This window comes from Pteronotus mesoamericanus, unplaced genomic scaffold (assembly GCF_021234165.1).
Source record: "Pteronotus mesoamericanus isolate MK-2021 breed Mesoamerican mustached bat unplaced genomic scaffold, CSHL_Meso_final contig_32, whole genome shotgun sequence".
In the NCBI taxonomy this organism is placed as follows: Eukaryota; Metazoa; Chordata; class Mammalia; order Chiroptera; family Mormoopidae; genus Pteronotus; species Pteronotus mesoamericanus.
This window is the reverse complement of record NW_026555134.1, coordinates 1-16,265: the sequence shown is the minus strand read 5'-3', so window position 1 is coordinate 16,265 and position 16,265 is coordinate 1. Positions and strand designations below refer to the sequence as shown.

The window sequence follows — 16,265 nt, the reverse complement described above, 5'->3', positions numbered from 1 at the left end:
CCTCGGCCTTGGACCCTGGTTCCAGCAGAGCTACTATATACGTTCACTGCCTTTTTACATCAACTTGGTTGTAATAGCTAAAATGTGGTTCTAAAAAGGAAAACGCAGCATGTCCCTGAATTGGGCCAGCGTCATAAAGCAACATCAAATTGATCATGGGAACAATGTTACAACTCATAGGTTATGTATCACACCATCTTTTGTATATATCAAATATTGAAACTGTAATTAGGAAAGCAATATTGAAAGGAAGTGGCTCGGATAGTAAATCCCAGGCAGCTGGACTAAGCCACTGTCCCATTGACCAAGCAGTCCCCAGACAGAGATTTTCTCCTTGAAAGCTACTGGGGTGGGGGGGGGGGGGGTGGTGGTGGACATGTCTTTGAAAGGGGAATAAATTTATTTAAGGCCTGTCTTCTCCCACCTGAAGCCATCAGCCCAGGATCCTTTCTCCCAGGAGCCCAAGGTAGTTGCCCCGCTGCAGCCCAGTGTCTGGTGTTCAGCAGGTACTTATTCAGGCTGGCTGAACAGGGTGTGGCCTCCGCAAATACTGCTCACCCCAGGGGCTCAGGACGCGGGGCTGGGTTATTTTAGCTTCAGGCCTGGCTGCCCCCCTGCGGCTCTCCTCCAGACCACAGCCTCCCCTCTGCGTTGGCGCTGTCCCCATGCCCTGGGGCTCCACCAGCAGGTGTGGCAGGGGTGAAACAGGAGTGACACAGGAGTGTTTGCTGAATGAGTAGCTGGATGATCACTCACCAGGATTTACAACCCACAGGGGACACTAACTCCTGGGAAAAAGACCTGCCTGCCAGAGGGTGTTGGGTCTCTCCATCAGGTGGGGCAAGGGTGGGGGGCACCACTTCCTCCTCGGCCCATTCCTCTCAGGTGATTCACTGAGGACAATAAGGCATGGGGCTCAGGCTGAGTCTTGGGTTCAAAGTCCCAGGGCCCCTCTCATCTCTGGCCTCGGGCAAGTCTCAGTTCAATCCTTATCTTATTTGCTCCTCATAAGATCCTGTGATTCTTGTCCCCAATCTACAGCAGAGGCCCAGAGAGGGGAAATTGCTCAACTGAGGTCACACAAGAGTGACAGAGCAACAGGTCCTAAAGCTCAAACCCTTACGCCCAATTGGTTGCCACCTTCTTCAGGAAGCCCCCCTGGATTGCTCCTCCCCAGTCCCACCTCATATCCATGTCAATACCAAACTGGAACTAGGTTTATGGCCCCTGGTGCCACACATCTACTTCCTCACACTGAAACTGGCCTTCTGCCATCAGGGCAAAGGCCTGCTGGAGGGGCCGAGGCTCAGACAGGGAAGATCACACAGCAGGGAGGGGCTCCAGGGGCTCCTCTACCCTCACTCAGGGCCACAGTCCCCTAGGCCCCTGGCTGGGCAGAGCCCCTGACCCTTTGACACACCTGGACATTGGACCGAATCTCGGTGCCTCCCACTGGACAGAGCCTCTGCGCTGGCATGGCACATGCTGACTGCCCCCCTCCCCCCTCCTCCGAGTGCCCCCACCAAGCTCTGGGCCCCATGAGGGTATTGTATGCTGCTCGCCAAGCAAGGCTTTGGCTGGTGCTAAGCGCCTCCCCAGCAACCTCCAGGATTCCCAGAACCCATGGGGCGGGGTTGGGGGTGCTCTCTGGCCTCTGGCCATGGTGCCGATCAGGCCCCTTTCTTGGAGGGTCAGGGCTCAAAGTTCTTGGGTTTGGGGCCAGAAGCCCAGGGTGGAGACTGAGGCCCTGGCAAGGTTCGGGACGGACCTTTTGCTTCCGAGGCCACGGGCGGGGAGGGCAGGAAGGACACAGACCTCAGGGCCTCAGAGCAATGGAAGTGCGGAGCAATGGGAGACTCCCACCGGCCCTGACACCCCAGCTGGGTCCAGGTGGACATGGGGCGGCGATGAGGTGTCTCCCTCCCTGCCACCCAAGGGCCCCACTAGTGAGCTGTTGATGCCACCTGACACAAGAATCCCCCTGCCAAAAACAGACCCCACCCCATGCAGGACCCCACCCCCCACAGCTTTGCATGCATCCTGCTCCCTCAGGCCCCCCCGGCCTCACCTGCCAGCTCCTGGCCCCCCGTAGCCTTCCTGCCTCGGCTCCACTCTGGCGGCGCTGCCCTGCCCACAGGTTGCCAGGGGACAGGGCCCCACCCAGAGGAGGCAGTGCACCCCTCCCCCCTCGGCCCCACCCGGGGTTAAGGAAACAAAGTCCTGAGAAGGAGAAAGAAAGCCGATTCCCAGACAGGGTGGAGGGCAGGCACCATGCCCACTGTATACTCCCCCCAGCCCCAAGGCCTCCAGCCCCCGGAGCTGGAGCTCACCTGAAGCCTCCCTTTAGCTGCCACCTGGCATTCCCACCACCTTTTAGGACCACTCAGAGGAGGGACATCTCTTACCCAGGGTCTCACAGCAGGTCCATGAACCAGCTGCCCATTTCTGGGATGTGGGGGTCCAAGCCCCCAATCTCCATGGTGCCACCTGGCTCTGCTCACCCTGGGGGCTTTGCCCCCACAGCCCTTTTCTGAGACAGGCCCAGCCTGCCTGTCTCTGGGGCTTCAGTGGGTCTGCCTTCCAGTCCCCGTCACCTCCATGAGCCTCCATTTCCTTCTCATGAGAGGTGGCCATCGCACAGCTGGGAGAATTCCCCAGGCCACTTGGACATAAAGGGCTGATCAAGTGCATCAAAATGCCAGAGAAGGCCGGGGGGGTGGGCAGCGTGTCCCCCCAGGTGCTCAGCTGTCTTGCCCGATTCTTGGCTGAGGTGCAGAGAATGGCCAGGGTTGCAGGAGCCCAGCGTTTTACAGGGAAGCCAGGCAACTGGGACCGGTGGTCGGTCTATGGGGGAGAGGCCACAGTGGGTTGGGCTAGGGTTCTGTCCTGACCCTTGGCTGGCCACAGGGACCCTCTGAACCTTCAGTCTCTTCTTCCATTGAATGGGCCCTGAGCCCCAAATCTGGCAGGGCTGCCTGGTACGGAGGGTTTGAGACAGGTCCAGATAAAGGGCCCAGCCCAGAATGGCAGCTTGAGCATGCAGTGTGGACCAGTTCATCAGCGCCTGGAACGGACAGCCTTGCCGTCTCTCCCTGCACCACTGCAGGTCCTTTTATCGGTTTTGCAGACATGGAAACTAAGGTACAAGTTTCAAGTCCTAAGAGCAGAGCGTATTAGTAGTGGGGCTGGTATTTGAACCTGAGCCTACTATACTTACCAACCTATTGCTCCTATGGAGAAACTGAGGCCCCCAAAGGGCAGAGACTGCATCACCCAGTGTACTGGGGCACTGTGGAGTCAGGGGCCTCAATGTCCTGCTTCCAGATGGGGTAGCCTCCCACTCAGGGTTTAAAGCCCATTGAACAGATAGGCAAACTAAGACCCAAGGGGGCAGTGACTTCTCCCAGTCACGGTGAGACAGGGCAGGGTTGCAAACGCCGTAACTGCTTTCTCCCTTGTGGTGCCATCTATTTTCCAGAGGTTGGTTCCCTGCAGAACTTGGGGGTGTCTGTGGGATCCTTTAAGTTTCGTGGGGAGCTGTGAGCCCAGCAAGGAGCAGCCTTGCAGCCAAAGGACAGGAGATGGGTAGGGCGGGTATAGAATGGAGGGCTCCTCAGGAAACAGAAAGCAAGTCCTGCCACTGGCCGTTGCCCTATTACCTCCAGGTCTTACCTGCCCTGCTGCTGCTTAGATGTCCTCAGGTGCAGATGTAACCTCCACTGATGTCTCCACCACGGCACCGGGTAAGCTGGAGGGATGCAGGGGCCCCACACAGCCTCCCTTTATATACACTCTGGTGGGCCCCACCCCCTGGCTGGCCACGCCCCCCACCGAAATCCAAGAACTCCATGACACAGGGCGTTCACAGGGTTTATTTGCTTCTCTGGGAAGGTCAAGAACACGGGCCTGTCACACATCAAAAGCAGAGGGGGCAGCAAGGGCACTTCAGCGGAGGCTCTCAGCTCGAGAACTTGGCAGCTCGAGGAGGGAGGGGGTCCATGCCACTGCCGGGAACCACCTCAGAGAGGGACTCTTCTCCCACCATTGAGGGGCAGAGCTGAGAGGAGACAGGCCGGGCTGGTTTCAGGCGGCCCCTGCCTGGCTCTACTGAGGCGAGGGGTGGCCTCAGTCTGGGCACAAGGCAGGGGTTTCCCAAGAGAGGGGCCCAAGATGGAGCCTTGCCATCCTACAGCCCACACAGGAGAGGGTCTGTGAGCGTGGGCATGAATGTGCCTCTGAGGACTAGTGTGGCTGCAACCTGGGAGATGTGTGTGCACATCTGGGTGTCAGCTGCCCACAGGATGAGAGTCCCTCATCCTTTACCCCTTCTAGCGAGAGGGGTAAGGCTCACATGGGGCTGGGTAGCCAATGGGGGTCTCCTGCTGCAACCCAGGGGAAAGTGCCCTGCCGCAGGCTGTGTGCCCCTCCACTGCCCAGAATGTGCCAAGCCCAGCAGAGCTGGCGGTGGGCCTGATCTCTGGGGTATGGTTCGGGAGACCCAGGACCCTGGCCCAAGCAGCCTGGAGAATGGGCTGGGCAGCCCCTCAGGGTCCCCAAATTAGCACCAGGAGGAAGGCAGGCCCAGTGAGGGTGGGAGCTCAAGACAAGAAGTGGCTCACATGGCCCTGCTTTGTGCAGGGGGGCAACTTGAAGACCCTCACCTGCCCCATCCAGAAGACAGCGCAGGGGCCATAGACTCCCCCTAAGCGGGGGGTGTCCTCTGGGCTCCCCCTTCCTAGGCTCCATCGCCCACGAGCCTTGCCCACAGAGAGCATAAGGGGAAGGGCACAGAAGGCTGGGGTGTCCAGAAGGGCCCCTGATCCGTTCCAAGGACTGGAGCCTGGTCTCTGGATGAGGCTGCCTAAGGAGGTGCAGCCTCACCCCAACTGCCCAAGATCCCAACACCAGTGCCATGGCGGGGGAATCCCACTTCCAGGGGCCGAGTGGGGACAGAAAAGGCCTCCGGGACCCCTCAGCTCCACCGTCCCTCTCCAGCAGGACATCCCCTCGCAGACCTCATTGGAGGTGGCAGGAAGGCACGGGCAGGAGGCCCAGAGGGTGGCGGGCTTGCCTGGGGCTGCACAGAAGCCCAGGTCCCACCAGCCAGGAACTCTGTGGGCGAGAGCCCGTCTGCGGAGTTGCCGTGACATGTGGGGGGATCCTCATTTTGGGAAAAGTGGGTCTGTCCGTGTGTCTGTCCTACCAGGCACAGGTGCACGGCTCAGTGCTTTAGGGTATATCAGGGCGGTGATGGGTGTGGGACCCCTGTCCCTCTCTTTCCAGTGAAAGAAAACTCAGAAGGAAGATGTGACAACACGGCATGTCCTGGGGCCCATGGTCGTGGGTGGAGGGTGGGCAGGCACCGGGCCGGGCGGTGGGTGTCTGTGGTGTGGAGGGTGGGGCCGGGGTCTGGGGCCTGTGGCTCACATGATGGAGCAGCATTTACAACGCTGCTTCTTCATGTCAAGGTCCTGGGTGTCGCCAGCAGGGGCCTCAGACCCCACCTGATTCTCTTCCCTGGAGCCTGCAGGGGCTGGGGGCTCTGCCACACTGCCGTTGGGCGGGGCGGCTTCCTTGGGCTCCGCCTCATCCTCTATGACCACCAGCTCCGCGGTGATGGTGTCCTGCAGCCCCAGCACCTTCTGGGTCTCCGCCTCATCCTCCACGTTCTGGTAGCCCATGAAAATCATGGTGACCGGGGGCTCCTGGCCGGGCTGGATGCCGGGTGGGCCCGATGTGGCCTCACCTGGCTGCGCCTGTACGCCAGTGATCTCCCGTCTGGAGGGCGTGGTGGTCTGCACGGCTTCCTCTGATGCCCCCCTGGTCTCCGCTGCCCCAGCCACAGGCCCTGCCTCGCTCAGCGTCACCTCATCTGCCTTATGGATGAGTTCGTCCACTTCGGAGGAGCTCAGTGGCTGGATCCCGTTCATTGCAGTGCCGTCCACGGCATGGACCACTGGCGGGTGGAGAGAGGGAGAGAGTGAGGCCGGAGGGAAGGCCAGGCAGGTCTGCGAGCCACCCTCCAGGCTAAAGAGAAGATCAAAAACCAAGTTAGATGGGCAATCTAAGCTCCCTATTGGGACCTGTGGACACAGCCAAGCTGGAGGACAGAGGAAAATTCATGGGCACAAAAGCACTTGTTACAAACAGAGACTGGAATTCAATGAATTGGGATGTTACTGTTTTGCATTTTGAAGTATTTGCACTTGCAAAGTAGTTGTTTGTTGTTGTTGGTTGTTTTTTTTTTTCTTTTTTCCATCGAAAAGAGGGTGGAAACAGAAGCTCCAAGAAGGGGAATTAGCACATGGTCACAGCTAGCCAGGCAGCCCCAGTCCCAGGCCAGGACTGTCCACTGCCCTGAGGAGGTGCAGGGCCCTAATTTATCTCTTCCTCCTGTTTATATGGTTGATCCTGAATTAAATTGAGTTCATTCACTCATCCCTTCTTGTTTTCATGTAAATGCCCCAGAGGCTACATGCACCTTTTCTGAGTTCAGCTTCTGCTGCAGCCAGTGGATTAGATTACCTTATTCTCTTTCAAGTTTAAATAGCTTACAATTTCCATTTTGATTGATTGCCTCTCTAAACTAAGATTTATTTAGAAAGATGTTTTTAAATTTGGGGGAGTGAGGGACTGTGGTCTGCGGACACAGAGCATAAGATATAAATGTTGTGATGGTCTTTGCAGCCACCCTTGCAGCTCAGAACATGGTCACTTTCTGAAAATGCTCTACCTGTGTTTGACAAGAACATGCATTCACCAGGGGCAGAGTTTTACACATGCAGTCAATCTCCCCCCCGCCCCCCCATCCCTCGCAATCACTCTGGTTAAATGCATTTTCCAAAACTCTTCGACTTTCCTGCTTCGTGTCTCTCTGATCTGTCACTTTCTGAACTGCGCTGCAGTCTCTAAGGATGAGACTTCAGCACCAAGAGGAGTCCTGGCCACAGCCTGATGCCAGCCTCGGGCCACAGCCTGGAACTCCTAGGAGCACAGCTTCCGCGCTGCCCGCTGCTCTGGGAGGAGGAAGGGACCCACAGAGCCCAAGGCCTCGTCTCCTCCCAGGCCAAGGGTCAGGGTTCGGATTTCTGGCTTCTGGCCAGATGGAAAATGCTTTCAACTTCAATTTCCAAACCCCCAGGGAGGAGCATCCATACTTCAAGGCCTTGAAGTGACTTTGGGCAGGAGGCCCAGAGGGTAGGTGTGTCCAGGTGATACAGAATCAAGCTGTATATTCCCACTGGCCACTGCCCCAAGATAGGAATCTGAGCGCTTGGCTGCCATGGAAATGGATCACCTTCCCATTGCTAAACAACCAGAGTCCAGTCTGCAGGGTCCTGGATCCCCAGGGACTGGGCCAGGCTGGGCAGATTGGCCATAGTGAGGACCTCTGCTTAGCACAGGCATATCCTTTGCCCCTCAGCCCTGCGCAACCATGTTTCCCAGGGGACTGGCAGCTGGGACTTGCCCAGGACCACACAGCTGGTGACAGCTGGACCCAAAGTCCTCCTCGGGCCTATGCTCCAAACCACAGCAGAGCTGGGCTATGGTGGAGCCCCCATAACATTCTGGACACCCCAGAGGCTCAAATAACCACTAAGAACATGAGGCTTTGGGAATCAAAACCACCGTGGAATGTCACTTCACATCCAACAGGATGGTTTTACTACTAATAAAAAAAAAATGGACATTAAAATGTCTTGTCAAGGATGTGGAGAAAGTGGAACCCTCACGCACTGCTAGTGAGAAAATGACATGGCGCAGCCACTGTGGAAAACACCCCAGCAGTTCCTCGTAAGGTTAGACAGAGTCCCCGTGTGACCCAGCAAGTCTTCTCAAAGGTATCTGCCCTCAAGAAACGAAAACATTCACCCACACAAATTTATAAAACCATAATACAGAAACAACCTAAATGTCTGTCAGTGGATGGCTGGATAAACACCATGTGGTCCATCCAAACAACAGAGTATCCTTCAGCCATAAAATATAAACATAATGGATCTTAAAAACACGGTGCTCAGTAAGAGGAGCCAGACACAAAAAAAAAGCACACAGTGTGTGATTCCACTCAAGTGAAATGTCCAGGACAGGCAAACCCACAGAGACAGGAAGTGGGTTAGTAGTTGTCAAAGGCTGGGGGAGTGGGAGTGATGAATTTCTATTTGGGGAACAAAAATGTTCTGGAATTAGATAGCGGGGTATACCAAGTGGTGAATATACCCAAACCCACTGAATTATGCACTGAACACTTTGTATACCGTGTCTCACAAGGGAAGCGTTTGTGGATATGCGAATGGACTCAAGGCCTTAGCTGTAGTCACCTTATACTTGACTCAAGGGTGGGTCCTGTGAACTCCATTTCAAGAAGAAAGCTAATGTTTGCCGTGATTTTTTAATGTACCTCTTTAATGCCTTCTTAAATCATATTTTGTTCACCCACGTGGGTTTGTTTTATTTTACTAGCATCATAGTAAATGCAGCCTAGAATTTCCCCTCCCCCAGGGTCCTTTATGCGCATCCTACAGGTCATACCAAAAGTGAACAAAAGTTTAAATACCAATATGTTTATGAAACTGCTCTGTAACCCCTGATGGTTTGCACAGTTTAAATAAATGTTCTCTTTATTTAAATAACAGTGAATTTGATGGTACGTGAATTATATTGAGACACACACACATGGGCTTTGGCACTTTTGCCCCAGCTCCCCTGCTCCTTTGTGTTCCAGGCTTCCCAGTGGGTGTCTCCCACAGCCTGTTCCCCTCCCGGCCACCAGAGGGAACCCTATAAATCAAATCAGATCTCGTTGCCTGCTCGCCCCTCCCAAGGCTTCTCCCGTTTCCTCCGTCCACTCTGTATCAGCCTACAGGCTCCACTTGGCTCCTCCAGCCCAGCAGACGCCACCGCACCTCAGGGCCTTTGCACAGGGGCTGTGTTCTCCCATGTCCTGCTGTGTATCCAGTGAGCTCCTGTTTACCTCCTTTGGCCTCCTCCCCGTTCTGCTAGACCAGCTCATGGGCACCTCTCCATCTCTGGGGCTTTTTGTAGCCTCTATCACAACAGTAATTATTTCAACAAATTATCGTTCAGCTCAGGATTGTAGGGCTGGCTCACTGGCCAGGGAGTCCTGCTGGGGGTTTGCCTCCCAGAGCCCAGTCTGTCACCTGGTGCTCAGCCAGCCTTCAAGGCAAGTGCCTGGGGTGAAGAAAGGATGGCCATGGGTCCACGCTCTAGGCAGCAGTGAGCTGAGCGGGGTGAGGCCCTGGCCCGCAATGACATCCCTGTCAGATTGGATTGGGGTCAGGCTCTGGCTCAGGCAGTGAGGGAATTTGGGGCGGGAGGTGGGGGTCTCGTACCTTTGGTCTCGTCCTCGTAGACCTTGACGCCCTGAGGGAGCGGCTCCCGAGGGAGCAAGGTGGTGCTGGACAGCACCCGGGTCTCCCCGGTCACCTTGTCCTTCTCCACTGTGATCTCAACCGAGTACATGGCTGGCACGAGAGGCACGGGTTATGCCACAGTCACCCGCCCAAGTGCCCCCCGCTGGGCTGCAGCCAAGCCAGGGAGGGAAGCCGGCAGCGCAGAGCCAAGCGGTGGGGATACCCTAGGCGTGGCCCTCCCCAGCTCAACATCCTTCCATGGCTCCCTAGTTCCCTGGCCACAGGTCTGGATACCTCTGCCCCACACAGGACCCAGCCTTGCTGCCCAACCCCATCTGGAAAGCCTGAAACTATCACGTTTGCTCAGAGGAGAGAGTGTGCAGAGAGGGCTGCCTTCCCCAGGGTCGCAGCTCCAATGGGAACCTGGGTCAACAGGCCAGCCTGTCCGGGATCCCTGCATTACCTGTTTTTCATGCCTTTCTTTAGTTGACTGTGGAACTTGTCTTCAAATATTTCTCTATGAAGAACGAATAATTCCCTCTTGAAATAGTGAATATCATGATCCCTTAGGGCCTCTATTTCATGCCCAGAATCTTGCCCACGTTCTGCAGAAATCATTACCACGAAACCACATGGGGAGACTGAGTCCTAGCACTGACCCTCCCAGGAACTCATCCCAAATGCCAGTATCACACTACCTCTTCGACCCTCCCTTTGGGGTCCCCTGAGAGCCCCCAAATCACCATGTCCAAGAGCCCCTCCCAGTCTGCCCCCTACACCTGACCCTCCTGGGTCTTTCTGCCCTAGGGAGAGCAGCTCCCCCCCTCTCTCAGTCCCTACTCTTTCCATCTGAAAATCCTATGGGTTCCACCATGGGAACACCCTGAATCCAGCACATTTCTCACCCCGACTGCCTCCCACGGTCTGTTCTTCCTATAGCCACCAGAGGGCGCCCATGGGCGCCCGAGTCATGTTTGGCCTTGGCATCCCACAGCTTGCCCTCCTGCAGTCACCAGAGAGCGCCAGTGAGCACCAAGTGGGCACATCCCTGCTCTACCCATGGCCCTCCCTGGCTCCAAGGCGCACGACACCCTGCACAGCATGCCCTGTCACCTCCTTGCCCGCGGTTAGTCCCTCTCTCTCACTTATTCTGCTCCAACCACACAGGCTCCCCCAATGTTCCTCCAACACACCAGGCACTGTCTAGTCTCAAGGCCTTTGCACATGTGGGGCCTTCCACCTGGACTGCATTTACCCCAAATATCTGTATGCCTTACTCCGTGGCTCCTTTCGGCTGCTTTCTCAAATTCTACCTCCTAACTTTGGCCTCCCATGAGTCTTCTGATTAAAACTGTCCCAGCTCCAACTTCCCATGGTCTGCCTTATTTTCTCTATAAGGTAATTTCATGGGCTGTGGACCCCCTCAGAATACCAGCTCCCCCAGTCTTTGTCACTCATGCCTGGCCCACAGCAGGTGCTCAATAAGCACTTGTTGAAAGAACAAATGAATGTTGTTTAATCCCCTGTCCCTACACAGCCTAACACCCCCATCTGCAGGCACACAGGTGGGTGAGGCGGACACTGCACAGGGTTGCCCACTGAGAGGACAGGTGGGGGCCTGTGGGCTCAGTGGGGGGCCTGGGCTGGTCTCACCGGCACAGACGCCCTGGAGGCACCCGCCCTTCTCTGGGAAATAACTGCCCTCTCCCTCCTGCCCCCAGCCCAATGGTGCAGGAGACCCTGGACCTCCCTGCCACCTCCTCCCTTCCTGAGTGTTGTCGCATCCTGACCCCCTCAGCCCTAAGCGGGTCTTCACCTCCCAACTCGCTCCAATAACAGCAGGAGCAGCAAGAAGGTTCTGCTGCCTTATCATTGCTCTTGGGCCTGGCCTGAGGTGTGAGGTCACTGCAATGCTACCCCTCTCACAGATGGAGGCTCAGCTGCCAGGTACCTCGTAGACCACCTCGCAGAGTGCTCAGCGCTAACCCTGCCTCTCCTGGCTTCCTAGGAGTAATGCCTGAGGCCCAGCTGGGTCACCTCCAGGGACAGGGCACTCACTGTCTCTCCTGAGGCAGCTGAGGGTAGAAGAGGAGGGTTTACAGTGTGTGCGGGGGTGTCTTAGCATGTGCACCACCCCCACCTGGCTCCCGGAGCGCGTGGCGTGGTTAAGGGGATGGAAGCTGTGAGAAAATGACGGGTTAGAGCAGCCATGCGAGGGGGGCCCGTCTTCTTAGGGAAGCTGGACCGGCGTGTGACCGAAGTGCCAAAGCAGAGGCATCGCCCAGGCCCGACCCCAGGCTTGGAGCTACAGCCTTGGTCCAGCCACCGCCCCCACAATGACAGCCTCTACCAGGGCTGCATCCGCATCTGACCTGGCCCCAGTCCCGCCAGGCCCCCGAGGCCAACACTCGGCCCAGGACAGCAGCTGGACTTGGGGGCCGAGGCTGGGGCTGACCTACCTGCCTTCATCATGGTGGAGCCTTCCACCATCCTCACAGGGGTGTTGGAGACTTGCTTCTCTGCTCAGAGGGAAAAGAGCGAAGAGAGAGATGAGGGTCAGAGGAGAGACGATGATGCAGACCCTCCACAGACACCAGGACAACCACAGAGGCCCCCAGAAACGCGGACACCTGTTGGGCACACCTGCCCAGGTACTGGCCCCTCCCCCAGAACACACGCACCCAGGCTGCTCCACACTCCCGGGACGCCCCAGGCACCCATGGAATCCCGCCTCCCACAAAGCGCACTTCAGCCCACAGTCATTTCCTGTTCCTTGGCCCAAGTGATTTTCACAAAATCCCTGAGAGGCCTGCGTGGATTTTTTTGTTATAAATTTTTAATTCCACAGTAAGACAAGGAGAGACTCTCCTCATGAATAATTAACACAAAAGAAATCAGGCCAAGACACTTCTGGCCACCACCTCCAGTTCTAGCTGGTGACTCTCCTTTCACGCATTACATGGGGAAGTATGCAAGTTTGATATATATTTTTAAAATATAATTTATATTAAATAACTTTAATATACTTCATATAGTTAATAAATATAGCATATATTTATATGTTATATATTCATACCTATGCATATATATTTAAATGTCCCATATACATGTGAAATATTTGCTAATGTGTATATTATATCTGTAATAATTGGAGGGGGGCATAAGAGGGGTCCCAGAGTTCAAACTTTAGGCTTTTTTGTTTCTTGGATCCTCATTCTTTTAAATGGTGCCCGATTCCCAGGACAGTGGAGACCCTGTTCTCACCACTGAGCTCCCTCTAAATTCTCATCCTCACAAACTCCACTTTACAGATGTGAAAGCTGAGCCCCTCCGCCTGCCCAGGAGCTCAGAGCAAGTGGACAGCCAAGGCCAGGCACCCTCGTGTGGACAGGGCGGACCCAGAGCCTCAGCTCCGGAGCTAAAACCTCAGCCAGTCACACCCCTGCGAAGCCTGTTTCCTCATCTGTAATGGGATGGGGGCGGGGGGATGCTGCAGCAACTTCACCCCAGGGTTGAAAACTAAGTGCAAGGATGAGGGCATGAGGCTAGGTTCCAAGTCGGGGTCCTTGAGAATTGTAACAATAACGGATCTTGTTACCATTATTGTTACCTATTAGCAACAAGTCACGCCCCCGCCCATATCCGCCATCCCCACTCTGGACACCAGAGGGCGCTGAGGCCTGGCCAGTTCCTTCCAGAAGCGTACCTTTGGGTGTACCTTTGGGCGTGCCCACTGGGGTCTGCAAGAAAGAACGGAGAGGGGTCAGTGCTGCCGGTGCCCCCTCCCGGTAACCAGGGCACCACCAGTCGGGGTAGGAGCCTGGGGTGAGTCTGGTTCAGCCGCTACCCCATCACAGGGGCCATCTCCTGGACCCATCCCCAGCTCTGGCCCAAGCCTGCGACGGCCTGATGTCCCTGCCCCGTTCAGAAGCATCGGTGACTCCCTTGTGCCCCAGAATCCTTTTTGACGATGCCCTGAACTCTGTGTTAGCAGACCCCCACCACTGGCCTCTCCTTCCTCCCCCTGTGTCTGGCTGGCTTCCCCTGGCCTCCTCGCTGTTCCTTGAACACATCCCTGTGTGCCCTTCCTCTGGAAGGCTGTCGTCTGGACTTCGCTTGGCTGGTCCCTCCCGCAGATCTCTGACCGCCCACCCGAAGGCAGTGCTCCCCACCCCGTCCACACCGCAGGCTCTCGGGTTACTACGGGGCGGGGGCGAGGCCAAAGGAGATTTACAGTTGTTCGTATGGAAAACAATACAATAATCAATAAACATCAATACAGGAATAAGCTCTGTGTTTCACGTACTCACAACTGTGAACCTACTTTTGCCTCACCCTGTGTATTATCTGCCCAGCCAGGGTCTCTGTCTGCCCCCAGGACACGGACATCATGAGGGCAGGGACCATGCCAACACAGTCTGTGCTTAATGCATCTCACTGAAAGCCCCTTTCATTTTGAGTCTGCACCTGGAGAACTCCTATTCAACCCTCAAAACCCACTCCCCTCTGGGGGAGCCTGCCCAGCCCTTCCAAGAATCAGATGCCTTGCTGGGCATGGGGGGTGAGGGTAACAAGGGTTGGTAGGGGGAAAGGAGGCATGTGCCACAGGCCCCTGGAGTCCTGAACACAGAACGTGGTTGGGAGACTCCTGAATTTGTGTGAATGTGCAGTGGTGACGAGCCTGGGAACCAGCATTCCAGGGCCTAGTATCAACACACAGTGGCATAGACATCAGGCCCTAGAATCAACAGCTAAGTCCAGTAAAGACTACTCCTCACTGTGTGGACTTGAGCCCCCCTCTCAATCTCTCTGGGCCTCAGTTTTTGTCTTCCATCAAGTGGGGACACTGTTCCCACCTGAAAGGGCTGTCATGGGGGCTTAGACAGATGGCAACTGGAACATGCTTGGCATGGACGGCCAAGTACTCACAGGTGCTCCATAGAAGTCATGACAAGGATGGCAAGCTGGTGGCATTTGTGGAAAGCTCCCTAAGTGTCAGGTCTTATATGAAGTGCTTGCTGTCCACGGATTCATTTAACCCTTGGACACCCCCAGTACGTGGATGCTCTTACAGGTGGGGAAACCGAGGCTCCGAGAGGCAAAGCCACACATGATCCGGGTCGCATGACTGCAAAGCGGCAGGCTGAGACTCCAACACAAGAAACTCTAAAATCTGGCGACGGTGGCGAGGTTGCACCAAGGCCCCTGGGAACCTCCTTACCTGCTGAGAATTCAGCACCACCTCTGCCATTCCCCCCTGGCCGGGCTGGGGGCCGGCACGCGGGGCTGGACTCGGTGCTGCCACGTTCTCCCGGGGCGGTGGGCGGGGGCGCATCTGCGTTGTCCAGCACCTCCCGATTTCCTTCTCCCAGCCTGGAGCAAGGGCGAGAGGTCACAACACTCACGAGGCCCTTCCACGCACTTTTAGCACCATTCTGGGCCCTCCGTAGGGGACCCCTTGATTTTGATATTTCCTTCACACTCTGGGAGGCATTCTTGTCACTGCCCTTCATGACTGGGGAAACTGAGGCACAGTGAAGCATGCATGCAGCCAGCAAGCAGCGGAGTGGGACCTGGAACCCAGGCTGCTGCATCCCCTTCATCACCCGGTGCCATTGACTTCATTTGCTTCCAACTCGTCTCCTTTTTTTCCGCTCAAAATACATTTATTTTTACAGGAAGCTTTATCTCTTCAGAAAACTGGAAAAAACATGTCACTTTCAAGTAGCAGAAAAAATAGCCACACATAAACCCAGTAAAGCTGGCATATTAAATCCTGCCCAGCCATCCTCCACCAGAAGGACAAACAGGAGGTTGCACCTGCAGACTCCAACAAAGCGAGTCCCCCAGGTCAGCAGGATGAACACAGCTTGGGTCATCCAGGAGGGCTTCCTGGAGGAGGTGTCCAGGCAGGGAGCACTGAATGGGCAAAATGCAGGGAGATAGAGCCACTGAGAGGTGAGTTACCCTGGGAAGGAGAAAGCCCAGGCCCCCAGAGCACTTAACATGTGCCAAACTCACCGTAGGGCTGCAAGCCCCACCGTCATGCCCCACCCCTGGCAGGGACTACACCCAGCAGTGTAGGATGTAAAAGGAGCCCCACCGCCCAGCCAGAATTCCAGTGGCTGGTAATTTCCACTAACTCTCCAACCCACCTGGCACGTGACACTCTGCTGGGTCAGTCCCAGCTATCTGTACACAGCCCTGTCTCATCCCCCCAGCTTAATGTTTGCTGGAATTAAGATGCACAGGAGGACTTCTGCCTCCCTGTTCCGTGTGGAAAACTGACCTGCGGAGGGTGATTCCCCGCCCACTTTCTTCCAAACCAAACACATCAGGACAGGAGTCTAGGTCTCCACCGTAGGAGCCAGTCTCAGTGTCCTCCAGGGCGATGGCCCAGTGAGCTGAGGGACCTGGGCAGACCTCACCCCTCTCAGGCCTCTCCTTGGCCAAGTGGACATTTGGAATTTTGGCTGTCACTTCCCCTCCACCCTGACCCTGCTGCCCTGGAATGGAGCCTGGGCCTCCGGCCCTCTTGGAAACACTGAGCCTTTTGTCCTAGCCCAGGGGGGATGGTCGCTTTCCCCCAGCCTGCCCCTCCCAGCCTTCCTGCAGGCCCAGCTGCCAGAGCCTCTGTGGCCTCCATTAGGACCGAGCCGGGAAGAGCTAGCTGGCTGGCGCCAGGAAGCCCCTGGGAGGCCACTGCTGGCAACTCCCATCCCCAGGGGCCTGATCCGCCCCTAACTCCACATACCTCATGCACCTGCTTGCTGGGGTGTCAGGAGGAGAGCGGACCGCAGAGCAGCCCGGTGCCCCGACAGCCCTTCACCTCAGCCACCTCAGGCCCTGTTACAGGTCCCATTTAAAGCACTTGAGTCTGGCATCAAACCC

The 16,265-nt window shown here is 56.1% G+C and overlaps 1 protein-coding gene across 1 annotated transcript; it reads right to left on the bottom strand.

Annotated features, from left to right (window-relative positions):
• Nucleotides 1-3,862: 3,862 nt before the first annotated feature.
• LOC129072486 (paralemmin-1-like) lies at nucleotides 3,863-15,421 on the bottom strand. Its single transcript, XM_054575963.1, has 6 exons — nucleotides 15,396-15,421; nucleotides 14,596-14,747; nucleotides 13,081-13,194; nucleotides 11,834-11,893; nucleotides 9,354-9,485; nucleotides 3,863-5,956 (listed from the first exon to the last, which is right to left on the bottom strand). The coding sequence occupies exons 1-6, from the start codon at nucleotides 15,419-15,421 to the stop codon at nucleotides 5,424-5,426; spliced, it is 1,017 nt and encodes a 338-aa protein (XP_054431938.1). The 3' UTR covers nucleotides 3,863-5,423.
• Nucleotides 15,422-16,265: the final 844 nt, after the last annotated feature.